The sequence below is a fragment of the Malus domestica genome, chromosome 04, assembly GCF_042453785.1.
Source record: "Malus domestica chromosome 04, GDT2T_hap1".
Lineage (NCBI taxonomy): Eukaryota > Viridiplantae > Streptophyta > Magnoliopsida > Rosales > Rosaceae > Malus > Malus domestica.
The window spans coordinates 5,429,669-5,455,155 of NC_091664.1; the positions used below are offsets into that span (position 1 = coordinate 5,429,669).

A 25,487-nucleotide genomic window follows, 5' to 3' on the forward strand; every position below is an offset into this window, starting at 1 on the left:
ATTATTGCTAACCCGTTGTGAGGTTTAACTCACCTCTTAAAAATTTGAGATGAGATCTACTTGTATTGGTGGGCACCACCTTTATTAGAGAAATTATTCTAATTATATCTACAAAACATATATTTTATTAGCCACACATTAAGTCAATTATAATTAGATTTGAACTTGCCATTTTTTCTTAAAAAAAGAAAACAACTGGTAACAAACTGCGGTTATCCTTCTTTTCAAACGGCCGAAAAGACTCACAGAAGTATTTTAAAACCGTAATACAAGAAGCTGTGGAGGGACAAGTTGATTTACATAGTTACAAGGCCCACTAAAACAGATAGCAGGCCCAAATGGTCACCGATTAGATTGATTGTAAGATTGATTGGACGTACAAAACCCTAAGCAAAGAGAAGCATCGAGAAGCAGCGAGAAAAGAAGAAAATGGGAGTGGAGAAGGAAGTTGTGAGGGCTGGAAGCGGTGCCAAACCGTCCGTCGGACAGAACGTCACCGTTCACTGCACTGGCTTTGGTTTGTCCCTTCATTCTTTTTCTCTCCTAATTTCCCCACTAATCCAACTAAAAACCATAAAATCAAAATTCTAATTTTATAATTTTTTTTATTTGCTTAATGATTGAATGATTAATTTTACTGTCCTCATCGCAGGAAAAAATGGCGATCTGAGTCAGAAGTTCTGGAGGTAAGACTTTTATTTTTGTTTTTACTTATTTTTTAAATTGTTTTCCCTATTTTTTATTATTTATTTTATTTTATTTATTGTTGGTGGAAAGAAAAAAAAGGGAACTTTAACGAAAAGTACTGTTTATCTTAACGAAAAATCACATTTTTACACTAAAAAGTCATAGTACTATTCATTTTACCCTTTATTTTGTCCTTATCATTAAAACTCAAGGTTTTCAAGCCATTTTCATTAGTTTTCCTAAGAAAAAATGGGTAATCTTCTTTTTTGAGGCTTGTATATATTTTTTTCTTCTAAAAAATTAGTTATTTATATTTTTTGTTTGCGTTTTGTAGCACCAAGGACCCTGGGCAGCAGCCTTTCAGCTTCAAAATAGGCCTGGGATCTGTTATAAAAGGTAACTAACTACTTTTGTGTATATGTGTGTGTCTATATATATATATATATATATATATATATATATATATATATATATATATAGAGGAATTCTTTAAGGGAAGGGATCTTCATTTTTCTATAAAACTGTGGATTAGTTGTGAGGTTCACACACATCGAACTTTAATGATCTGAACCGTCTATATTTCAAATTGCACCTTATAAATCATCCCTGCAAAATTTTAGCCAAATCAGAAATATTTAAGATATATATTCGGGTTTAAAAAAAATCAATGTATAATTTGTTATATAAGGAACAATAAAATTTTATTTTAAGAATTAAATAGGCAAATTATTTCAGATTGAATTGAATTTTGACAAAGATGATCTATAAATCGAGACTTACAAAATAGACGGTTCAGATTGTTGAAGTTCGATGTGGAATGGGCCCCACACCTAATTCTCATTTGTTGAAAAAAAATGGGAATCCCTTTACATAAAGGGCATATATATATATATATATATATATATATATATATATCTATAAATCGAGACTTACAAAATAGACGGTTCAGATTGTTGAAGTTCGATGTGGAATGGGCCCCACACCTAATTCTCATTTTTTGAAAAAAAATGGGAATCCCTTTACATAAAGGGCATATATATATATATATATATATATATATATATATATATATATATATATATATATATATGAGGAAGAGGAGGCTTTGTCGTCGGGCTCCTCATAGATGATGTTAGGATCGGCTGGCTCATCCTTATCCGTATTTAGCTACTGATTATGGTACACAATTTTCATTGTTCACACACACGTGGATTGGTGGATTGCTCATGGTTGGTGCGAACTAGATGAGAATCATTCTCAACAGAGTCCATAAGAAGTGTGTTTATATATATATGTGTGTATATATGTGGGTGTATCTATGTATGCATGTTTATTCTTTTCAAGTTGTTTATTTCTTTTTCACTTCCTTTGTAGGATGGGATGAAGGTGTTCTTCAAATGCAAGTGGGAGAAGTTGCTCGTCTGCGGGTATGTTCATCTTCTGTGCTACCAAAAATTTGTGCTCTATGACTTATCAAATAGTTTTGATTTACGTTGAAGTTTCTTGTAAATTGTTATAGTTGAATCGGAGAAGGAACCATTTGGCATGATGTTAATGACTCATTTGGAAAACTTTGAAGTGCCCCGTATGTGTGTCATAATGATCTTTTGCATTTTTTAGCAATAAAATTCTATAAACATGTCATGCTATCATAATTCTTGTTTCATTTATTTCGCTCGTCTAATACTAATAGTCCTGCATTGTTTTGTATATACCTTTTAATACAATGTTAAGTAGTCAAATACTCTATGACCGATGTTTTTAAAGTAAAAGAGTTGATTTCCCTCTTGACCGATTTACCTTTTAAGACACTGAATTTGTGGCTTCATAAAGTTCTTTATATTCCCTGATTGATATGAATTCCTCTTGTAACCGTATGGTCTCAGACCCCCGTGTCATAAATCTGTTGGTTTCCATGGGCGATATGGCATTTCTAAATTAGTGATCTAAGATGTAAGAAGCTAGGAATGTGTTGTGCCCTTATTTTCATTTGGTATGCATTCATTTAAAAAATCTGGATCTGGAAGGAGATCTAAACATTAACACATCTCACACTCCTTGTTGATGGCTTTGCAGTGCTCTCCAGATTATGCATATGGCAAAGATGGATTTGCTGCATGGGGGATACAACCTCACTCGGTTCTGGTTTTTGAGATTGAAGTCCTGAGTGCGCAGTAACATCCGGGTATGGAGTTGACCATCCCGCATATCCTTATGGTTATACTAAGATATAATTACGAACATCCGTATAACCTCCGTGACCTCTTTCGTTGTTAAAATTTGGCGGATATATCCATATGGTTACCCTACGAATAAATTCTCGTTGTGCCCTGTTATATCAGACATGTTTTAAGGGTTAGTTCTATTGCAATGTTACGAAATGCCCTTTGTTTGGAGCATGGTATGATCATTATGGTAGTTGCTTGGAAGCTGAACCCTGAGTCATTTCTTTAGTTCTTAGATTAGTTGCTTCAGTGATTCTCATTCCTGTTTAGGCATGTTTACTTACTGTTTCTGTTACGAAAATTATACCTTGTCGTTTAGGTACCATTTGGTACGTGGGATGGGATGGAACTGAGTGAGACGAGGCGTTCCGTCCCACGTTTGGTGCGCCTAAAACGGATGGAACGCGTTGTTTCACGAGACGAGTTTTGGGTGAATTTTCGTTCCGCCTTACCCCTTTGGAACGTCTCGTTCCACATCCGTGGAACACAAAATTATAACATTTCTTTCTCCTTCTTCCTCCTTGTTTCCATCCGAGAGCATCTTTGCTCATTCTCCGTTCTATCCTGTCCTGTCCTATTTCATTCTGTTCCGTCCCGTCCCGTATGCATACCAAATGATACCTTAGGTATTGGAGTTAGGGCTAGTTTGGTATTGATGTGCTTTGAAAAAAAAGCTGCTTCTGCTGTGCTGTGAGAATAAGTAGCTGTGAAATAAAGCAGCATAGTGTTTGGTAAACTTTTTTGTAAAAGTGTTTTTGAAAAAAAAAAAAACAGTATTATAGTGTTTGGTAAACTTTTATGTAAAACATATGTGAAAAAAAGTCGGTTTTTCAAAGTTGGGGTTTTGCAGTTTTGTGTTTTTGGCTTTTTTAACCTAAAACTGTGAAAAAAAACTGAAACTGAATGTTTACCAAACACAAAAAAGCTCTCAACTTTTTTTGATATCCATTTTTTTCAGAATCAACTTAGTACCAAACCAGACTTTATATTGGGTATGACATGCCTAATTTCAACGTGAGATGCACTTACCTCTTTTTGTTTAGTAATGAGAGTAGGATATGTATGGATTGGGAGCGTTGTTTTTGGTATAAACTTGGATCCTCGGTCTTCTCTCCTCAGATTGCTTGTCAATGGATTCTCGCCCGGACATACAGCCCTCCATTACTTTGGTGCATGTCATGTGGTGAAGCATGGTAAATGCTAATTGAGTGCAAAATCGTATCTCTTTGGTTAATAAGATCCAAAAGGTTAATAAGATGGGGTGAGGGACGGAGGAGTAGGCTAGGTTAGCTAAAAGATGCTTATCCGTTCAAAGGACATAGAAAATGCTCGAGCACTCCAATGAAACCTTCCTTCTAAATTGCGCTTTCATGAACTTCAAATTTTGAGAGAACTCAGCTTCAACTGACATTTGCGACCTGTATAAGACAACCAGGCGAGCCATTCCGGCCATCGCTTCCCCTTCATCATTTCTAACGACTGCAAAGCAACAGGTAAAATTGCACCACATCTGCATTGAGCTTGTATTTACCTTCGAGAGGAGGGATCCAACGCATCTCCTTTCTGATAGCACCACATCGCCCTCTTGTTGAATCTGGTCGTTGTTTTCGATTATCATAATAAAAAATAAAAAACAGTGCGTGAGAAATTAAAAAGAGTAATTCTTAGTTTACTATCCTCAAGTATCGTAATTTTCAAGCTTTATCCATTCCAGTTTCATGTAACACTTTCGTACCATTGTTAGTCTTTTTGTCGAAACTATCATTAAAACTTGACTTGACGTCTATGTGAACAATAGCTGGAAGTCACGTGACATTGTAACCCCACACGTATTAAAAATTATCGTCCTCCCAAATTTAATTGGATCTTTTAGGTTTTGTATTTCAGTGGTAAGGGCAAAAGGGTCATATAGAGGTCGATATAATGTTACCAACTGTCCAACGCATGCGCTCCTTTAGTCTCACCATCTCACTCTTTTCAGCTCCGAAACCGTTCACTTTCCTCTGCTTTTCTGTGCTTACTGTGACCAGAGGGAGCCTGTAAGATTCTTCAGTTCAGATCAGATTTCAGATCCATCCAAGTCCTTTCACTTTGCACTGTAAGTCTGCCATCCTTTCCGTTTCGTTTTTCTTCTTGTTAATCGTGGTGTTTGGTTTCTTTTTTTTTTCTTTCTTGTATTCGTTTTCGATATCCTGTGTTTGGTTGCTGAGAAAATTGAAGACATGGACTTGGAATTTGGATAATTGCTTCTTAAAATTTTGATTCTCTGGGAGCCATGAAAATTGGATTTCTTTCCGTACAAAAATTGAGGAAATTGTTCAAGAAAATAAACATCCGAAAGTTATCGATTTCTTTTATTCTACTTTCCGAACAGAAAGGATTTTCTGATAATTCTCCGATCTTACATATACAATTATATATATGTAGTTTATGTGCAGGTAAATAATTGGTGAAATATCCGTAGGCAAACAATCGTTGGACATCCAGTGAAGAATCAGATAGAACAATATGCCTTGGTTGGGTTTGTCAGTTGACGTCTTTCGTAAAGTTGTGCACTTGAACTTGTATTGGAGGGTTATTCTGTAAATTGCTCGTTCTGATTTCATTGAACTCAACCCTCAAGTTGTTCATCCTTTTGTTGATTTTTCTTCAAGCTTTCATGGGGTCGAATCAGTTTTTCGTTGTGTGTCCCGATATCTATAGAATTAGTTGAAGGTAGAAAGCCAAACCTGTATTTTTCTTCAATCTCAAACCCCCTTTAAGTTTCTCTTCTAGTTTTGTTTGATATAATCCTCACTGTATCGGTCTCTTCGGTTCTCATCTAGCTTGGCCTCTATTATTCTTCCCTCTGGAATCCTCTGGATTGAGTGGTTTCATCAAGGTTCAAGTGTAGTTATGGTGTGTCAAGGTGCAAGCCAGACGAAATTTCGGGCTTTGAAACATGAAAATGGGATGGCTGGAAGACCAACAATTATAGTTAGAGTTATTGCTTGCTTTCAACCTTTGCAGGATTGCCAGGTTAGTATTGCGTAATCAACTTTCAGTTTCTCTCAGTTCCCGAATTTTTGTTAACTGTTGGCATGGTCAGTTGCTGGCCTATTTTCCTTTAAACTATGCGTTTTCTGAGAATGAATTATGCTTACTGGTTTGCTCGGAATTATTTACTCTCATATCCGTAAGAGTTCTGTTATAAGTGTAGACTGTGTAGTTAAACTGTGTTTTTCGATGGTTTTCCGCAGGCTGAGTACTTTCGACAGCTGCTTAAGCCTATTACGTAAATTGGTTCGAGATTTCCTGTCATTTACCAAGCCAGAATTTGTAGTATTTTTTTCCTTTTTGTTTGTAAAGGACCCAGAAAGTAATTGAACGTTGCTGATCAAAGAACTATTTATCTCCTGTCAGGTATTGTAATGTCTTGTTTGTCATTGTAGCTATGATATTCATGGGTCATGCATAACTGATCATCTTTGTTCTGTCTTGTATAGGTGATCCCTTTAGTTGGATGGTCAAGGCGAACAACTCTTTCCCTTTTACACAGCATTCTGCTCGGAAACTGCCTTATCTGAATCGTACGAGCATGTTGCTGGAGCACGTGCAACATGAATGTTTTCCATCATCTACCAACGAGGGAACTTGGCCAGTATCTGGACATATGGCATTGCCAGCGTCTACAGTTTCTGGTATTCGGAGTCTGAATGCTAACGAAGCAAATGAAGACCGTGGGTTGCTTCAATACTTACCGCCACATTTGCAGAACTTACTTCCTCCTCCAAACTCGTATCTTCATGAAAAGCAGTCACCATTTTCTTTTGAATTTGGTGGTGGGATGGCTGTACCAAATGCAAATCCAGGTTCTTCTCAGAAGGGGTTCTTTATTTTCGACCAGTCTGGGAATGAAACAAGGCTAATATACAATTCTGTTTGCCCTCCTAGCCAGTATCCACCTATGGCCAGCGCGAAGCTTGGGTGTGGTTATGATTCACATAAACTGGAACAAACAACCAGCATGGACCAAATTGGTCCAACCAAGTGCTTCTTATTTGAAGAGACCGGTGAGAATCATATAATTGAAGAGAGTGAGATGCATGAAGACACAGAAGAAATCAATGCATTGCTCTACTCTGATGATGATGATGATGATGATGATTGCGGGGAGGATGATGAAGTAAAAAGCACGGGTCACTCTCCATTCTGCCGTCAAGAGAATTATGGAAAGAACGAAGATGTTGAGGAAGTAGCAGAGAAGATGTTTAGTTCTGAATCTGATCCTCCAAACAAAAGACACAAATTGCTTGACGGTGGCTACGTGCAATTATCACCAGTGAAGACTGTCATTAATTCGTTACAACTCGATAAGTCTCATGAGTACGGGAACAATACGGAGTCAAGCAACACTCTTGGCCAGAGCCAAGGAGAGGAAGCAAGTTGGAGTAAGGGTAAGATGAAGTCGAAAACAGACAAGATTTGCGAGACAGTTCGAGTTCTTGAGAGCTTAATTCCTGGTGCTAAGGGCAAGGACCCGGTTTTGATCATCGACGAAGCTATAGACTACTTGAAGTCTATGAAGCTTAAAGCCGAAACTCTGGGAGTGAGTTTCCACTAAGCCACTATGGTCCTTGGATAACCAATGTGTAGCTGTAGCAGAGTGGTAAACGTGGTAAGCCTCAGAATTCTAAAATGCTATTTTCACCGCATTTTTCATACTATGTTTGCACCACTTCTCTAATAGAGATGTGATCTACGTGTCGGTGGATCCTACTTCTGTTAGAGAGTTGATACAGATGTTGAAAAATGTGATGAGTGTAGTATTACTCGATGAATTTGAAATCACTAGAGGTGGGGTCCTTCTCTTAGTATTTAGTAGGATAATGTGGGGCCTAATAAAAAGTAAGAATGATTATGTTTAAGCTTTATTTATGGGGTGGGATTAAAGATAAAATAAGTCACCAGAGATTTGATTTGAAGGCATGTGGGGAAGGAGGGATGATAGTGGTGGGGACTGCTGTTCCCTCCTGTTTTCATCAAAGTGTTGATTTAGTGCATGCGCGCTAGGGTTAGGTGATATCGGGTCCCATCTTCACCTGTCTTTAAACTTTTTTTTCTGGTGATGGAAATTGGAATGATGCAGCAAAAGTTTGGGTTTGTTTGTTTTACATATGCTGGCAGTGTGAAAAGAGGAGGTGAGAGAATCTTAGTCCGAAAGTAAATGCAGTTGTACGGTGGGATTTATGGGATGGGTGTGGTTAACAACAAGAGTAGATCTAGGAGTCCTAGTCTGCAAGGAGTGAGTGTGTTATGCTTTTCTGAGTTTGTAGACAAAGTGTCTGTAAATAACTATGGTGTGGAAGAGTTGAATGGATATGGGTTCCGTAGGGAACTGATTTCTGTACGCTCATTTTTCTTTTCTTTTCATTTTACACCTGTTTTGTTTATTTTTGTCTCATAATTTTTATGTATTTGTTTAATTTAAAAGTTTAACTAACGAAGGTATGCCGAGAGAGAAAAGCATACTAAAACTGTCTTGAGAGCAAGGTATAAAATATCGATGATATCGGAAATATCGGTAGTCCAAAAACACGGAAATTTCGATAGAAATATCGGGATATTATCGATATCGATAAAAATTGAATAAAATCACGGAAATTGTAAGAAAAACTTGGAAATTTTTATTGAAATTTTGCAGGATGTTTATTTAGTCAATTATCTATTAGTTTATCACAAAAAATTGGAAGGAAATGCATTGCATGATAGATATAACTGATTTAAGTTGATTATATAGCGAGCTGGCAAACATTGTGAGTGTAGAAAATATGTAGTAATTAATGAAAAAAATTTAAACGCACCATAATCATTTATATATAATGAATTAGTACAATATTTTACACTTTATACATTGCATGATAAGATACATGAGTGACTTAGCAAGGTCTAAAATATCGATGATATTGGAAATATCGATAGTTCAAAAAAATATCGGTAGTCCAAAAACACGGAAATTTCGATGGAAATATCGGGATATTATGGATATTTTAGACTATGCTTGAGAGTACAAACCCAACGCCTAGTTTAGTTTTCCCTTTTGAGTAGACCTAGAAAACGGAACGTGTTTGTGTGTAAATATGTTATTTTAAGAGCTCGTATCGTGTCAAACTTACTATGTTATTGGGTCTAAAAATTAAATCCAAATCCGACCATTAAAATTAACTTGTTACCCGACCTGACCCGATGCACCCATTAAGAACAACACATTACCTCAATAAATAATCAAATGAAAAAAACTTAATAGTTGATATTAAATTTCTAAACATGAACAGTTGAATGCTGAAGTTTGTTTTGATTCAACAATACAATTACCATCAATTCATTAAGCGCTACATCTACATGCCACGTAAATGTTACTTAGAGAGGCAAGAAAAAGGTGGATTTGGACCTCGACGACCTCCAGATGTGACACCGGTGGAGTGGGTGATGGGTGATGCTTAGAGGCGGATAAAAAGGTTGGGGGACAGAGATGGTGTGGTAACGGTGGGGAGGGAATCCACCTGGTGGTGGTGTAAAGTTGTGACTTGTGAACGATGTGGAGACTGAGAAAGGTGACGGCTCATTTAGAGGCCTTTTTTGTATTCCAAATTACCAAAGGAACCTCTCTTTTATGACTCGGGTTGAAATGGGTTATCCGTGAGTAAACCTTAACCAATTCGTTATCTTAACGGGTGTTTAACAGGTTGATCCAAAAACAACTTGGCTTGTAAGTCTAAGTCCGAAATCTTATGTTTTTTATGTTATTTTGTGCCAGGTAAATGTGTCGTGCATGACGTTGTCAGAGCACATTTATTCTTATGTGTTTCTACTCAGTCAAACACAATTTCCATATTTGTAAAGCTCTCACGGTTGAACGAGTAGACTACCTTTCCTTTTAAGTCACGCGAGTAAACTTCCTAGCTTCTTGCTCTTGTGTTGTAGCTATTATCCTAGGTGATATGCCTGGTCACAAAGAACTCGCTCGTCGTAAGTGAGGCGAGCGCGGAGACTATTCTTCTTTCTTAAGATCTTTATTCTCGCACAACATTGGCAAAAAAAAAAAAAAAAAAGGAGGAAAACTAACGAAAAGTTCAAAAAAACTTTAGTTTGAATGAAAAATGACAAATAGATGTGTAGTAAATAGTACCAGGTAAAGGTAAAAAATGTGGTTTTTTGTTAAAAGTGAACAGTACCGGGGAGCGTTTCGTTAAAACTAAAAAAAAAAAAAAAAGCTTTCACACCAACTTTGCATTTGAAATTGATTTGTTCATGTTTTCAAATTTTGAGCTATCTTAAATCAAATCTAGAAATTGTTCAAATTATAAAACTCACATTGGGGAAAGAAGGCCTTGCATGCGTTTGTAAGTAGTTAGGTTACTCTTCATCTTAACAACTGGCTTTATTATAGAACCTCCACTTTCTTCAAATACACATTGGGTTGGTTCTCTCACCATCTGTTGAGAATGAATCCCACAATGATGGGAGGAAGGGTTTTGCATAGGCTTATAAGTAAGTAAGCCGCTCCCTGTCAATTGGTTTTATGGTGGAACCCCAACTTTTTTCATGGCCTTAAGTAAGTTGTCCTATGTGTGAAGTCCAACAGTTGCATGTTCTCCACGTCACTCCCTTTGTGTGGTTCATATGTTAGGCTTGAAAACTTGACACACGTGAGATGACGTGTTGAGAATGAACCCTACATTGATGGAAGGAGGGATATTATATGGGCCTATAAATAAGGTGGGTTGCTCCTCAAATTACCAATTAATTTATAGTAGAACATCAACTTTCTTCACCATCCATATTAGATGGTCGTCGTTGAGCAACCAAAGATGCCTATGTTAATTGATTAAAATTTGGTGTACTTTTTCCAAATCAGTGGGTGTTTTCATGTCGTCGTTATTTGATAGATATTGTTGATATGTCTTTGATATTTGGTACCAATATGTCAGTATAATGTTGTTAATATGACGTCGATATTAGGTACAAGTATCGTCGTTTATGTCGTTTGAGCGCTTCTGTGTATTGGAGTGGATCATTTTCGACGCATACCATTTATTTTGATGTTACAGACGTTTGATTTAATCAAACATCAACCAATGACTTTACACTTTGATTTAATCAAAGATCAACCAATGACTCTACACTAATGACACAACTTTGGCATGGAACGGTCAGGAAAGACTCAGCAATGCAGTCGCGATTTAAAAAAGCAAAGATGGCTGACTATAAATTTTCTTCTAGCAGCTATGAACTAATAATTATTAACACAATGATTAGAGACGTGGCGTTATAAACACAATACATTACATACTAGTTTTTGCAGAATTGATGCCCAATTGACGACGATTCTATAATTAAGAACGTTTATAACGTATTATTCGGAAATGATCTCATCAACCTATCTTATTTAGGTTGCATTCCCAAATTTTTATCACATGTTAGTATTAAAGAATAATAAACAATAATTTTGTTCATTATACTAACACAAGGTTTGAATTTGACTCACCATATCGAGATGATAATTGAAATTGAAAATCGATCAATGTGGTTCCGAAAAATGAGTGTCGTAGAATCAATATGATCATTCCATCACAATCTGTCAAAATTTTTGTATATACTGATGTGGCACATAACCGAGTTCTACAAGTTTAATTAAAAACTTGAAATATATATATATATATATATATATATATATATATATATATATAATCTGTTCATCTTCTTCTTCTCCTCCCATCTGACCCGACAACTGCGTATCCTAGCCTTGTCAAATCCATTGACAAAGTCCTCCTCCTCTCCTCAGCCCCTCAAACTCAACTCAAGTGCTCCTACGCACACGGCGTATCCTAACTTGTGTCGACATCTTTTAACTTTCTTGGTCCTCCTTCCTAAAAACATCTCCAACACCACCGACGATAACCTCAAAAGTCTACCATTTGGTCATCTCCTAATCAGCTGATTTTGTTTTCAATTCGCAGGATTATTATTATTATTTCCAAGTATTATTTGTTTTTTTTTTTCGAGTCGTTGACCATAAGAAAAATTCAACATGTTTGAATTTTGATTCCGAGGAAATTCAGATCAAAGCGACCGAAAAAACGACGCAGCTGCTTCCCCTTCCACTATCTGTAGAAATCTGAGATTTCTGATACTTAAAGACGACGGCTTTTAGCTTAAGCTTCTGCCACAAGTGCTTTTCTCGAAAGCCCAAATGCCTTCTTATTGGCTGCGGTTACATGTGCGACCGGGTGGGGTGGAGTTGGGGCTGTAACGGTTGCTCGGATGGGAGCGGGAGGAAGAAGATGAACTGTTCATATTCTTCTTCTTTTTTTTTTAAGTTATTAATTATACAAAACTAAAATTTATTTTTATTATTAAATATTTTTAACTTATAGGGCAATATTTAATTGGACTTGTGAGACTCAGTTTTGTATCACATTAGTACATAACAGAATTTTTGACAGAATTGTATCAGAAGAATCACGTTGATCTGCAACACTGGCACCACATTGATCAATTTTCAATTTCAGAGAATATCTTAATAAGAAATCAATTTCAAGAACCATTTGTGATTAAAACCCTTAAAACAAAAGTGTTGATACAAATAGTGTTCACAATATTTTTTTTTTCTAGAATAAACAATATTATTTACACTAAGGGAGAGATGATAGGCTTAGTCTCATTATGGACTAACAATAATGTGGTTCAAATTTGTCTTTGGTGAGAATCGAGCCTAAGACCTTTCCTGTAGAAGTTAAGAGGAATATCATTAGACTATAGTACTAAATGTTTTGTGTGCAGTTGAATTGACAAAATCAACCTAACTTACTTAAGTTCCCAAATCTATTATCACATGTTAGTAATAAAGAATAATAAACAATAATTTTGTTCGTTATATTAAAACAAAAGTGTGGATGAAAATTAAGTACATAGTTGAATTGACAAAATTCTACCTACATTAAGCAGAAACATCCGCTAACCTATTCATGAACACTGAAAAAAGAGGAGGGTGGCCTCAAAAGGACTCTGATGCTTAATTAAAAAAAAAAGTAGAGAAACTACGAACTTGAGACAGTTAAGAGAAATAAGTGACTATGTATTGAGAAATGAACCTCTCACATATAAGTTGATACACTGATTATGCTTTATTTCTGATGCGGTGTTTTATCCTCTAACACCTATTTCTATATATGTTCACTGTTGAAAAATCCAGACCACATATCACATCACATCAGTAACTGAGTTAACGGAATGAAAAAAATGAAATACAAAAAAGAAACACATAAAATAAAGTGAGACCTAATAAAGCGTAGCTGAAAATAAATCAAACATTAATAAATTCTACTTTCCTAAGTTATAAAATTTGGTACATTCTGTGATGCCGTGCTGGTCATGATGATTGACCATTTTACTAAGCTGTCTTTCTTCTGCTCGACGGCACGACGTATTTGATACATGGACCGATTTCATCATGAAGGAAAGGGAAAAATGCATGCATTGATAACTTTAAAAGTTAGGCACTCAATGGAATACACTTGATATGGACAACTTGTTTGCTCCTTAATTAGTGGTGCCGCCAAGCTTAATACAAATGTCCAAATTTATTAGGTCGTGAACCTTAATAGATACACAACAAATCTTAACTTGACATGTTATGTTATAAAATAATTAGCCTCTTGCTATACACGTAGCCGTGTGACGATTTACTTTGTTTTATTATTTTTTTAACTTTAGATATATTTTGAAAAATAATCGCGTGATCATTAACATTCTTACTACGTGAATTTTTTTTCAACTTTTTTGTTACTTTCTGAAATCTAATAAGAGAAAGATAATTTAAATTGGGCGGTGCTATTTAAATACTCTATTTACTTCCCGCACAATTTTTTTAATTTCCGACCGAACTAATAAAAAGGAAGGTGTGGTTAGCACCACCCTTTAAATATTATAAAACTACACCTGTTTGACATTTTCATAAGAGAGAGGATCCTCGCCGGATCATCTTTGTGAGGATCTTGGGGATCCTCCAATTATATCGGTTTATTGTGCATCTTGCGGTCAATTTTCGTCAAGTATTGTTTATATTCAATTTTAAATAAAAAAATTTATAATGATTTCTGATCGCACGATATACGATAAACGAATATGATTTGAAGATCCCCAAGATCCTCACTCTTTTCATAATTATATGCCGGTTCAATACCTTTAACTACTAGAATATTATGTGGAACTACTTTTCACCGTTTCGTTTAGTTTAATAGCTAAAGAAGTTTGTCAAAAAAAAAAAACATAGCTTAAGGAGCTGTATTCCGTGATTAACGGTTATAAAAAACAAGACATTAGGACGCAACAAAAAAAGGCATTTGGACTCTTTACTTTCCTTTTTTCTATAAATATATCAATATAATATGTTGACGTGACTTAATAATAATGATCGTTCAAATAAGAAGAGGCTGGGTGAAGGAGAATTTGAAAAAGAGAAAATCCTACTCCTCTACAACAAGACGTGGAGCATTAAGAACTTTGTATATGCTTATAAAAAAAAGTCAACTATTATACATCTTCATTCTAACACATTCAAAGCGTGAGTCCTATTCACTCACTGTCTATTATAGGGATAAATATGTAATTTACTGTTCTTTCGTAACATTTGGTATATACTTGTGTAAAAATCCAATTCATTTTTAGTATAATAATATGTTTACCATTTTTAATATACAAATGTATAATCAATATAAAAACAATGACTAAAACCTATAAATTAACTAAAAATGAACATGATAAAAATACAAAGGTACATAAGTTTAGTAAATAACTATAAAAAATTAGAACATTTCAGAAAAAATCAGATCGAAATTAAAAATCTCAAAATGCATTCAAAATTGCATCCAATTTTTTCAGAAAATGATCCAATTTGGAGTTAAAATTTAAACGGCTTAATTGAAAATTCCAATCCAACTTACACCCATACATGCATAAGTGATTCTAAATTTTATATTTGAACATTATCGAACTTATTGAATCCAACTATCTTCTCCAGCTTTGTCAGATTAAACCCGGGTCATGATCTTGGGAAGTTTGTTGATGGCTCATGTGATACTTCCAAGGGATGTGTGATTGTCTCCAAAAGCACTTTGCTCAATGATGCGTTACTTATGGAGCGAATCTCTACTTTCAACTTCTTGATTTATCCAAAGGCTCTCATAGTACGTATTAATGAGTATTGAAATTGAAGCCAAACTCAGCTTTCGACAAAGGGTTGTCCAGTTTGCCAAGGTGTTAGCCAAGTATATTCTAGAAGGGCTCAGTCTCACGTACAATTCCAACTAAAAAAACTTCTTTGGACCATTTCGTTGAACATTATATAGGAACATACCAATTCTTGCTATATGTCGAGACTTCTCAAGGGTGGCTACAGGAAAAAATATGGTAATGTTAAAGATTGTCAAGGCTTGTCAATTGAGGTATTTCATCAAGTATTTAGTTAATGTACACAATGGGAGGAGGAGGTTGTAATTAGTAGATTTTTGAAGTTGTTGGGGGATCATGGACAACCAATGATCACATGCTGGCTTCACCACTGAATACAGTACTCTTGATATAATTATATTGCATTGTACACGATTATCTACTACAGATTTCTATACTTCTTTCTATAGTACCAGATAATCGTAGCCTTTGTAGGTAGATTAAGGTTAAAAAAGCCTTTTTGTCATCATATAATCTTTAATTCATTTTAACAAAGTCAAAAATTTAGGATTAAAATACCTAACCAGATAATAGTGGTTTACTATTGACCATCAGAACAGAAGCCAATTTGGAAATCATGACCATGGCGGTCCATTGAAATTTCAAACCATACGTGTCCTCAAGAGAATCATTTATAGTACAATATGAATTTCTAGAAACCCTAGCTGCAAATTTCATTGCCTATAAATATGCCCAACTATCTCAACTTTCATTTATCATTTCATCGCTCGCTTCTTCATTGGTCCTTAGTTCCTTACAAAAAAAAATGGCTATCTATCCTAGAAACAATTACCTCCTAAGCCTCATTGCAGTGGCATTTGTAGCAGCAGGAGCCCTGTTGCCCACAAGTGTAACAGCGCAAACTTCTGTGGGTGATATTGTCACTCAGGCATTCTTCGATGGGATCATCAACCAGGCTGCTGCAGATTGTGCTGGCAAGAACTTCTACACACGGCAATCTTTTCTTGATGCTGTGAACTCGTATTCCGACTTTGGCAGCACCGGTTCGGCGGATGACTCCAAACGTGAAATTGCAGCTTTCTTTGCTCATGTCACCCATGAGACTGGCCGTAAGATATTCCTATTTATTCTTTTTACCTCCAACTATATAATATTTATAAAAGCAAAACAAAAAAGATACAGTTGAATTAATTAAGTAGTTAACGTCCTAATTAACGTGCAATTATACTAAATCTTTGTTTTGTATTCTTCTTTAAATATTATCAGACTTCTGCTACATAGAAGAGATAAATCGTGACACATACTGCGATACAAGTCGAACAGATTATCCATGCAACCCTAACAAACAGTACTACGGACGTGGACCTCTCCAACTAACATGGAACTACAACTATGGAGCTGCTGGAAACAGCATTGGTTTTGACGGCTTAAACTCACCTGAATCCGTGGCCTCCGATCCCGTCCTTGCATTCAAGACTGCATTGTGGTTTTGGATAACCAATGTCCGTCCTGTTATAAGTCAAGGATTTGGAGCCACAATTCGAGCCATTAATGGTGCTGTGGAATGTGATGGTAAACAGCCTGCCCTAGTTCAAGCCCGCGTCAACTATTACACTGATTATTGCTCCCAGTTTGGTGTTGATCCTGGCACTAATCTCTCTTGCTAAATTATAATTATAATTATTAGCTTACTTGTATGCTTCGAACGAATAAATAATGCAGCCTAAAAGAATACGAATAAATTCCAAGCCCCGTGGAATAATTAAGGAGAGGGCTACCTCCTGTTGTGTAGTCCACCAAATAAATTACAAAAATAAAGATCATCGTGCTCAGAAGGTTGGCCTCTTTCAGATATGATCTGATTGAAATGTAATCCTATAATTAATTCTTTTTATGCCTGAGAATCAACCATTCCATTGCAATTAATACATATCATAAACATCCCCATTTCTTTGTTTTATATAAACTGTTATTCAACAATAAGATTTGAGAGTTTACTCCAACAAGCCAATGCACATGACAAATTGTCAAAACTCAACATTCGAGTTTTGACTCCAATTATTTTTTCTCCAATACAAAGAATCACACCAAAATGGTCAAAGCCACCACGCTTTTGAATTTTTCTTTTTAAACACCATAATTTACTTAAGTTCGCCCCAAATTTTATTTACACTTACTTAAAAACTTTGAATTTTAACTTTTCTAAGAACAATACATTTGTTACCCAAATGCCCTTAAACACCAACACGCCACAGCCACAAACCCTAACTTTAACTTGAAATCTAATTGTTTTATATTTGATTCAACACTACAAGCAAGCGTTTTCAAGTGTATTTTTTTTTCTTTCTAGAAAGTTATTGCTGCCAACAATGCATCCATGCTAAATGCAATTCTAAAAAACATAGGAATTAGTGTACCGAAATGTCTGTACCTAAATATCTTATAGTGAATTAGCGGCACATAAGAAAATGTGCAAAAACATAAGTGTACCGAAAAATTCCATACCTAAATATATGATATTAAACTAGTGTACCGAAATGTCAATACCTAAATATATTATACTAAACTAGGGTACCGAAATGTCTGTACCTAAACATATTATATTAGCCTAGTGTGCCAAAACGTTTGTACCTAAATATATTGTAATGAATTAGTGGCACATAAGAAAATATGCAAAAACATAAGTGTACCGAAAAATCCGTACAAAAATATTTTCTTGTATAAGTTACTTACCATAATAAGAATTAAAATTTATAATATTTTCATAAAATTTAATTTGAACACCATAAAATTATAAATAAAAAAGAGAGACATTGAATACATATATTGGCATTAAATAGAGTCTAGGGACTAAAATTAATTTTTAATATTGTATAAGACATTTTTCTCAACTTCATCTTATTTAAGGATTATAATCTAGTTTTCAATAAAAATATTATCATAAGTTAAAAAGTTGAAATAATATGTTCTATGTTGTCTTTTCACACAATGAAACATTAAGACAAAATTAAGATTATGTGGTGGAGTGAACTTAGATGGGTGGTATTTCCTTTTTTAAGAAGAGAGACAACTAGTTGTAAGTCATGATTATTTACCATTTTGGGTCTAGAGAGGCTATAACAATAATGACTAATATAAAAGGACAATATGGATATTCTAAGAATATAAGTTTTGCATTATGGATATTCTTAAAAGCTCCTAACAATAATGACTGATATACAAGGACATCTTCAAGTGGTTTATAAAGAGCTCCTAAAACATGTTATTATTGTTATTTTTAACTAAAATGTAAAATAAAATAAAAAATGATTGGAGATGCTCCAAGTGTATAAGCGTGTGTTTTTAAGTACTTCAAAAATGACCGAGTGCACTTTTAATGAAAGGATTTTTAGAACCAAGTCTTGGTTAAAATACAAAAGAAATCTGGAAAAGACCTTGAAATACTTCCTGCAAGAAGTATAAATTGATGCTTCTTGTCAAATGCAGTTTAAGTGCTTTTGGAATTTAAAAACACTTTTATTAAAACTGTTTTCAGTCATTATAAAAACACGTCCAAACATGCATCGATAAACCCATCAACTACCTTTTATTCATCTGTTAGTAATCTTTCTGATGTCGAAAAATGTTTCCTTTTTTTATTAATACAATTATATATTTACATTAAGAATGAAAGATTCTGTCATAATAAATTGACATATAACAACTATAAATACAGTGCATAGCTCGACCACTTGTTTCCTGTGGCTGCGGGTGGCTTGTAGTTTTGTAAGTGTAGTTTGGACCATGATCTGGTCTTGTAATTGCAGTTTGGACCATGATCTGGTCTATCGTGGTTGGGACTCGGTAGCTATGTAGATAGTCTAAGACATGATTAAAATTAAAAAAAAACTAATAAAAAATACTTGAAAACTTTGAGTTTTAACGATAATGACAAACTAAATGATAAAGTGCATAGTACCAGGATTGATTTTTTTAGTGTACAAATATGGTTTTTCGTTAAAGTAAACAGTACCAGAAGCTTTTTGTTAAAATTTCCAAACAACTAAATCAATATATGCAAGTAATTAGAGCAAATTTAGGTCTTCAAACAGGATGCTTGCTACGCCGGCTTAAAGTGTAAGTATAGGCGTGAGTTGTAGATCTAAATATAGTCAAGTTGGCCACAGTCCTCCTCCTACACATAATTTCGAATCACCATTTCAATATATTTAAAGAAAAACTAATGAAAATGGTTTGAAAACTTTGAGTTTTAATGATAAGGACAAAATAAAGGGTAAAGTAAATAGTACCAGAATTGACTTTTTAGTGTAAAAATATGGTTTTTCGTTAAAGTGAACAGTACCAGGTGTTTTTCGTTAAAGTTCCTTATATTTAAACTAATGAGTGAGAAGATTAAAGCGGTATTGAACTCGCCATTACAAGATTCAAACCTATATAGAAACTTTTATAAAATGACGCTCTAGACAACATGAGTTGGTCTTTGTTTGTTTGTTTTTGTTTTTGTTTTTTTGTTTTTTAACAAAAGATATATCTATACTAAGGGGATGGGGGAGTAAGCTAAGCATCACAATGAGCTAGCAATAATGTAGTTCAAATTTGCCTTTGGCAAGAATAAAACCTAAGACCTCTCACTTATAAATGAAGAGAAATACAACTCTAGATCAGAATACTAAGAGGTCCTAAGTGACGAGTTGGTCTCTGTTATAACTTATATATGCTTGTCTTCTTTGTTTGCCGAAATATTTATGGGGACCAAAGTATCAACCTTTATCTTCTCCATTTCAATCCCGACCATAACTGGACAAATCATGCCATTGGCCAGGCATACATACAACCCTGCGTTTCAAGGGGTGAAGATCTGTTCCAAGAAAATATGTTGGGACACTGGATTTTCATTTTGGTTGCAGAGATGAGTGTGAAGATGAGAAGATAAAGGGAAATTATCTTTAGGCATTTTCATCCTTCAATCCGTCATTAGTGTCTTTCACATCCTTGTTTCTAATTCAACAACTAAAGCTTGAAAAATTCCCAGAAATATTTGTCAATCGTTTACCCATGTTGGTTCTCTCACTGCCTAAAAAACAACTCTGTAACAAGGACGCTCAGATGAGTAAGGCAAACATCATATATGAACCGAAGATCACCAACAGCAACAAGCTGGGCAATCAAACAGCCACTGGATCTGCCTGCCACACTATTTCTTCATGGTCCTCTCTCCAGTATAATACTAATAAATAATATAAAAAGGGATGTGATATCCACACACCCCATTTTACTTCTCACACCCCTTAATAATTTCTGTCTGTTGATCTTCTTCAATTCATCTGATCCGACGGTTGAAAATTAAAAAGGTGTGTGAGAAGTAAAATGAGATGTGTGGATATCACAACCCTATAAAAAACAACCAAAACACACTATAACATGTTAAAAGGGAGGGCAGCGAGAGCTTAGGTAACCCCCGGCTGGTGGTGGTTGAGGCTAATAACTATTGGTGGCTGGTCAGCCGGTGTGGCGACAGTGGTGCAACAGATGGAGGAGAGGGTAAGAGAAGGGCGATTGGGAATCATGGTGAACAGAAAACGATTTTAAGTCAAAATACAATAACCAGAAACGTATTTACCCTAAGGACCTTGATCACATACCAAAAAAAGAAGAGAAATGTTGAAAATTTGAGACTAAATTATAACTTCTTATGCTAACAATATGTTACAAGCTGCTTCAATACTATAACAGAAATTCGTACAAAACTTTCACTTTAAACCACCAACAGTTTTCATACCAAGGTATTTGCTTCTACATATTTTTCCACAGCTTCGTTTTGGTCTGACAAAAGAACACGCATGCACCTTCTTTTCTTTTGGTCAAATTCATACACGTTTGGGTGGTACGTATTGCACCTGCTCATCTTCACACAAATTCTGCAAAACGAGAAAAGAAAAATTATTCAAATCAGCTGAGACATAATGTGATTGATCAATGAAAAATAAAAGGCAAAAAGGAACCATAACCCATAGGCAAAAAATGATAAGAATCAGCAGTAATTTCGTTGAAGCTCCTATTCCCGAAGTAACAAGATTGGAAGGAACTAGAGAAGGATTTTTATCTTCCACTACACTACTTATACGATCTTATGTCCTAGAGTTACCCCAATTCTGCTTTATTGGTAATTCTATCAATGAAACCATCACTATGAATGGGGCCATTGAGTATAAACTGCAGAGAATCCATGGTATTAAAAAACAGAGAACAAAAGAGAGCCTTTTTTATATGCTTTACGACCCACAGACTGGCAAATAAAAGAACAAACATGAGCTCGAACAACAGCTCAATGTCCAAAACCCAAATCATAGTCTCTTCAGGGTATTTTATTTTCCTATGTTTTCAACTTCAACCAGTGATAGAAAGAACATATTACAAAAGCTAGTCGTATTTGACTGATTTGCTAAGTGCACTTCAATTCCCTTACTCCCAATGTCTTGTATGGCAGACTTTTACATTCGTTTGAACGATATGGTAGCTAACTAGCTATTGGACAGGATGCCAACCCAAAAGCTATCATAGATCGAATTTCGAATGGCATGGATTTATTGATCGACCATATAATTAACATAGCAATTGTAAAAGTATGATTGTCCACTATGGAATATAATGGAACTTTGTATGATTAACATCGGAAAGATATTGAATTACCCGCAAATCCTCTGAAAGAACCTCTGAAACGGCAAGAGTGTAAACACCAGGTACAAATCTTCCTGTAAAAGATTAAAATCCATACCGAATTACCGATAAATACATATAAAATGGCAAGTTGTATGCATAATCTAGAGCATTGAAAATGCTTAAAAGCAAACAAAGTGGAGTCGGATTTAGAAGCTTAAGGGTGAATCAGATATCGTGTTAAAAGAATGCAAATAAGAGACATAACAAGATGACATATGCCCATGAAAAACAAAACAGAACCTAACGAAACGTAAAACGGGCAACGAAAGGAGAGCAGAAAATATTTGTATGAACCCAACATTTCACATGAACCCAATAGTTTAGAAAGAACTAAGTAACTTTGTAACGAGTTTTTATGCATAAATGCGAGCTGAAAAAAGCATACCAAGTCGAAGCCATTTTGCAGCCCAACTCCTAGTTGGATCCGTAACTGAAATAATCCTGCAATCCAAGCAATGCATTGATCAAATTAAAGAAATAGAGAAAAAATAGAGAAGATTAAACAGAAAAATGCGAGAGAAACGTAGTACGGAGGGAGGGAGGACGAACCCATTGAAATTGGGGGTGGTGCAATCGGCAACACGATCGAAATCTTCCTCCATCTTGAAGAAGGGGCAGTTCTCGCATCCTGATTCTCTGAACTGCATTTTGTATTTTGTATTTGTATCTTTAATTGCATTTGTTTCTTAAATTCGTAAATCGAATCTGTGGGAGAGCTAAAAGCGAAACCCTAACCTGATCGTAGGTCTTGACGAGGCGGCAACGGAGGCAAGCCCTAAGCTCGTGGCCGAAGCTCGTGGGTATCTGGGCTGGTTGTACGCTTCCCATCTCTCTCTCTCTGTCTCTCTTTCTTTCAGATGATTCTGCTCTCTATTGATCTGATTCAATTTCCGTACAATTGACTGCTACTAATATCAACTTTCTTTTTTTTGGTCATTACTAATAATATCAACTTATATTTGAACATTTTGATTCCCCACCGTCCTTCAAGATTATTCCAGAAATGTTAAAAGTTAGGGTAAATTACACAAAACTACTTTAACTATTGAGCCAGTCACAATTTCATACTCCATCTTTAAAAAATGTCAATATCATACCTGATCTACAAATTTATTACAATTTCATAACTTCCTTCAGTTGTCTGTCAATTCTTTCGTTAAATGCTGATATGGCTTGAGGTGAGACCCATTTTTTATTAAAAAATTAATTAAATATTAACTTAAAAAAATAAAAAATAAAAAAAACCAAAAAACCAAAAAAGAACCAAACCCACCTTCTTCCTATCCCACCCGTCCCCCCCACCCTTCTTCCCTTCACTCAAGAACCCCACCACCGCCTCTCTTCCTCCATCTCCTCCTCCACTAACCTCCCCACACCTCTCCCCTTTTCTCTCTCGGTCTCTCCCCTTCTATTCTAGTCTTCTCTATCCTCTTCGACTCTCTACACCCATAGCAAAGAATGGAAGAGCGAGAGGCCAAATGTGGACCCGACCAGGTTCGGGTTCGAGGAGGGCGATGTAGACGGCGTCGGCGTTGACGACCCAAAATGCGATTTGTTTTGTTGACAGCCCAGAACGGCGACTGCTTAGGAAAGTGGGATGCGATTTGATTCTTGATGGGTTTGGAGGTGATGAAATTTTGGTTTTGGATTTGATTTTTGGGGTTCTGGGGGTGGGATGATGACATTTGATTTTGGATTGGGTTTGATTTTTTGTTTGAGGTCTGATGGGATCAGTGCCGTCGAACGGTTGATGAATGGGGAAGGAGATAGTTAGGTTCTGATGGCGGGATAGACTGGTTTGGTTCTGATGGTGATTTTAAGGTCTAATGGCTGGAGGAGGAGGAGATGGAGGAAGAAAGGCGGCGGTGGGGTTTTGGAGTGAAGGGAGGAAGAGTGGGGGGGGGGGGACGGGTGGGATAGGAAGAAGGTGGGTTAGGTTTTTTGTTTTTTTTAATATTTAATTAATTTTTTAATACAAAGTGGACCCCGCCTCAAGCCACGAGGAATTGACAGACAACTGACGAAAGGTATGAAATTGTAATAAATTCATAGATGAGGTATGACATTGACATTTCTTAAAAATGGGGTATGAAATTGTGATTGGCCCAATAGTTAAGGTAGTTTTGTGTAATTTACCCTAAAAGTTATTATATTTCAACTTTCTTGTTTTTATCGACATGAATGACATTCTCAAAATTAGTGATTAGTTAAATTCATGTTAGTAAGTCTAATGTCTTTTTTAGTAGTTAACAATAAGATTTTGAAACGAACTAGGCATGTTAATTTTACCAACCAAAATTTGTTGATTCGTACCAAAAGAAAAAAAAAATTTGTAACAAGAATGTCGAAAGTCCTACACTGTTGTAGGCATAATTTACTGAACAATTATGGAGGCCAGAGAGAGAGGGAAGGTGCATCATAAAGACAGAAAGAAAGAGATGTGTAATTGTGGGTGTGTTCTATTCCATCCTATTGTGCCTTTATTTATAGTAGTAGGGAAGGTTAATTCCTACCCTTTTAGGATTACAACTCTTAATAGGTAATCAACTCCTAATAGGAATATAAGAGATATTCCTAGATTCACTAGGATTTACATAATTACATAGGCCTCTGCTGAAGTAGAGCAATACCTTTTGGTGCATCTCTGCCGAAGCAAAGCATACCCTTTTATGCATCCCTGCTGAAGCAATACATCACCGTTTGGTAGGCGTTGATCGAACTGGGTCGATCCATTCGATAGACTTCAGTCGAATTAGGTTCATACCTTTCTCTCACGTTTGTGGTAGTAATCAGATCTGAGAATTTGGTAAACTTCCACTTTCTACATTGCTGCTTCAGGGGTGAGTTAGAAACATGGAAGGACGAGAAAAGTATTCTCTAGTCAAAATTCGATCGGATTTATAAACTTCAGAATTGTACTCATTCATGGACGTAATCATGGTGTGCTTCAGGCAATGTCTTTCATGATTAGACGATCCATAGGAGCGAGCCAAAGAGCCATGAAATCCTCGTTTGGGAGGTATTTCCATTTGTAATGCTTCGGGCATAAATCTTCGAATGAAGATCATGGTGAAGGCTTATTCAGCTCTTCCTTGTCATTGTTGGCTACAATGGTTTCTTAGCTTCTTGATAGTCAAGTGGAGATTCACGTCTTGTACCCCATGTAGAGTGGTTTCTATAAGAAACATCCAAATCAGGAAATCGAACTTATGACGGTTCAACAATCCATTGAATTAGGGGGAACAAGATTGTGATTGGTGCTATGGGAATGAATCATCGATAAGCATCAAAGTTAGAACATTCAAGTTCTAAGACATAAATTTCATGAAAAACGTCGGGTTTTCATGGGTGTATTTGTTTTATGAAAACTTCGGGTTTCAAAGACATTAAATTTGAAACTACAAGTTCAATTTAGTTTATGAACATTTAGTTCATAAAAGAGAAGTTTCTGCAAGAACACAGAATGCAATATGCTGATTTGAGTGTAATGGATTTGAGTTGTTTCAAGAACTCAAGTGTGAGTGCTTCGGGACCACGAAAGTGAGTCAACGGTTCAAATAAATTATTGAATCGATAATGTCCAAAAGTGATATTCAGGTCAATAATTTTGGATTAATTATCAGA

The 25,487-nt window shown here is 35.6% G+C and overlaps 4 protein-coding genes across 5 annotated transcripts; 3 read left to right on the forward strand and 1 right to left on the reverse strand.

Annotated features, from left to right (window-relative positions):
- The first annotated feature begins 135 nt into the window (after positions 1 to 135).
- LOC103432766 (peptidyl-prolyl cis-trans isomerase FKBP12) lies at positions 136 to 3,097 on the forward strand. The gene is made up of 5 exons (XM_008370970.4): positions 136 to 517; positions 653 to 686; positions 1,022 to 1,083; positions 2,062 to 2,114; positions 2,764 to 3,097. The coding sequence occupies exons 1-5, from the start codon at positions 430 to 432 to the stop codon at positions 2,863 to 2,865; spliced, it is 339 nt and encodes a 112-aa protein (XP_008369192.1). The 5' UTR covers positions 136 to 429; the 3' UTR covers positions 2,866 to 3,097.
- Positions 3,098 to 4,244: 1,147 nt separating this feature from the next.
- On the forward strand, positions 4,245 to 8,301 carry LOC114824338 (transcription factor bHLH143-like). 2 transcript variants are annotated; one of them, XM_029100930.2, is made up of 4 exons: positions 4,245 to 5,010; positions 5,351 to 5,930; positions 6,152 to 6,314; positions 6,398 to 8,301. In XM_029100930.2, the coding sequence occupies exon 4, from the start codon at positions 6,415 to 6,417 to the stop codon at positions 7,513 to 7,515; it is 1,101 nt and encodes a 366-aa protein (XP_028956763.1). In that variant the 5' UTR covers positions 4,245 to 5,010; positions 5,351 to 5,930; positions 6,152 to 6,314; positions 6,398 to 6,414; the 3' UTR covers positions 7,516 to 8,301. The 2 variants fall into 2 exon arrangements, with proteins under 2 accessions (XP_028956763.1, XP_028956762.1); XM_029100929.2 differs by having other exon boundaries at positions 4,848 to 5,010; positions 5,340 to 5,930.
- A 7,590-nt stretch (positions 8,302 to 15,891) lies between these two features.
- LOC103419198 (endochitinase EP3-like) lies at positions 15,892 to 16,978 on the forward strand. Its single transcript, XM_029100931.2, has 2 exons — positions 15,892 to 16,252; positions 16,410 to 16,978. The coding sequence occupies exons 1-2, from the start codon at positions 15,949 to 15,951 to the stop codon at positions 16,808 to 16,810; spliced, it is 705 nt and encodes a 234-aa protein (XP_028956764.1). The 5' UTR covers positions 15,892 to 15,948; the 3' UTR covers positions 16,811 to 16,978.
- A 3,824-nt stretch (positions 16,979 to 20,802) lies between these two features.
- LOC103408194 (transcription elongation factor SPT4 homolog 2-like) lies at positions 20,803 to 22,864 on the reverse strand. The gene is made up of 5 exons (XM_008347060.4): positions 22,599 to 22,864; positions 22,413 to 22,504; positions 22,249 to 22,304; positions 21,834 to 21,895; positions 20,803 to 21,061 (listed from the first exon to the last, which is right to left on the reverse strand). Exons 1-5 carry the CDS (start codon positions 22,689 to 22,691, stop codon positions 21,011 to 21,013), a joined length of 354 nt encoding a protein of 117 aa, XP_008345282.1. The 5' UTR covers positions 22,692 to 22,864; the 3' UTR covers positions 20,803 to 21,010.
- Between the last annotated feature and the right edge of the window lie 2,623 nt (positions 22,865 to 25,487).

Coding starts and splice junctions, on each gene's coding strand:
- LOC103432766 (XM_008370970.4), top strand. CDS start 430: ATGGGAGTGGAGAAGGAAGTTGTGAGGGCTGGAAGCGGTGCCAAACCG. Junction 1,084..2,061: donor CCTGGGATCTGTTATAAAAG/GTAACTAACTAC, acceptor CTTCCTTTGTAG/GATGGGATGAAGGTGTTCTT. Junction 2,115..2,763: donor GAGAAGTTGCTCGTCTGCGG/GTATGTTCATCT, acceptor ATGGCTTTGCAG/TGCTCTCCAGATTATGCATA.
- LOC114824338 (XM_029100930.2), top strand. CDS start 6,415: ATGGTCAAGGCGAACAACTCTTTCCCTTTTACACAGCATTCTGCTCGG.
- LOC103419198 (XM_029100931.2), top strand. CDS start 15,949: ATGGCTATCTATCCTAGAAACAATTACCTCCTAAGCCTCATTGCAGTG. Junction 16,253..16,409: donor TGTCACCCATGAGACTGGCC/GTAAGATATTCC, acceptor AAATATTATCAG/ACTTCTGCTACATAGAAGAG.
- LOC103408194 (XM_008347060.4), bottom strand. CDS start 22,691: ATGGGAAGCGTACAACCAGCCCAGATACCCACGAGCTTCGGCCACGAG. Junction 22,305..22,412: donor ACCACCCCCAATTTCAATGG/GTTCGTCCTCCC, acceptor CTTGGATTGCAG/GATTATTTCAGTTACGGATC. Junction 21,062..21,833: donor TTCTTTCAGAGGATTTGCGG/GTAATTCAATAT, acceptor CTCGTTTTGCAG/AATTTGTGTGAAGATGAGCA.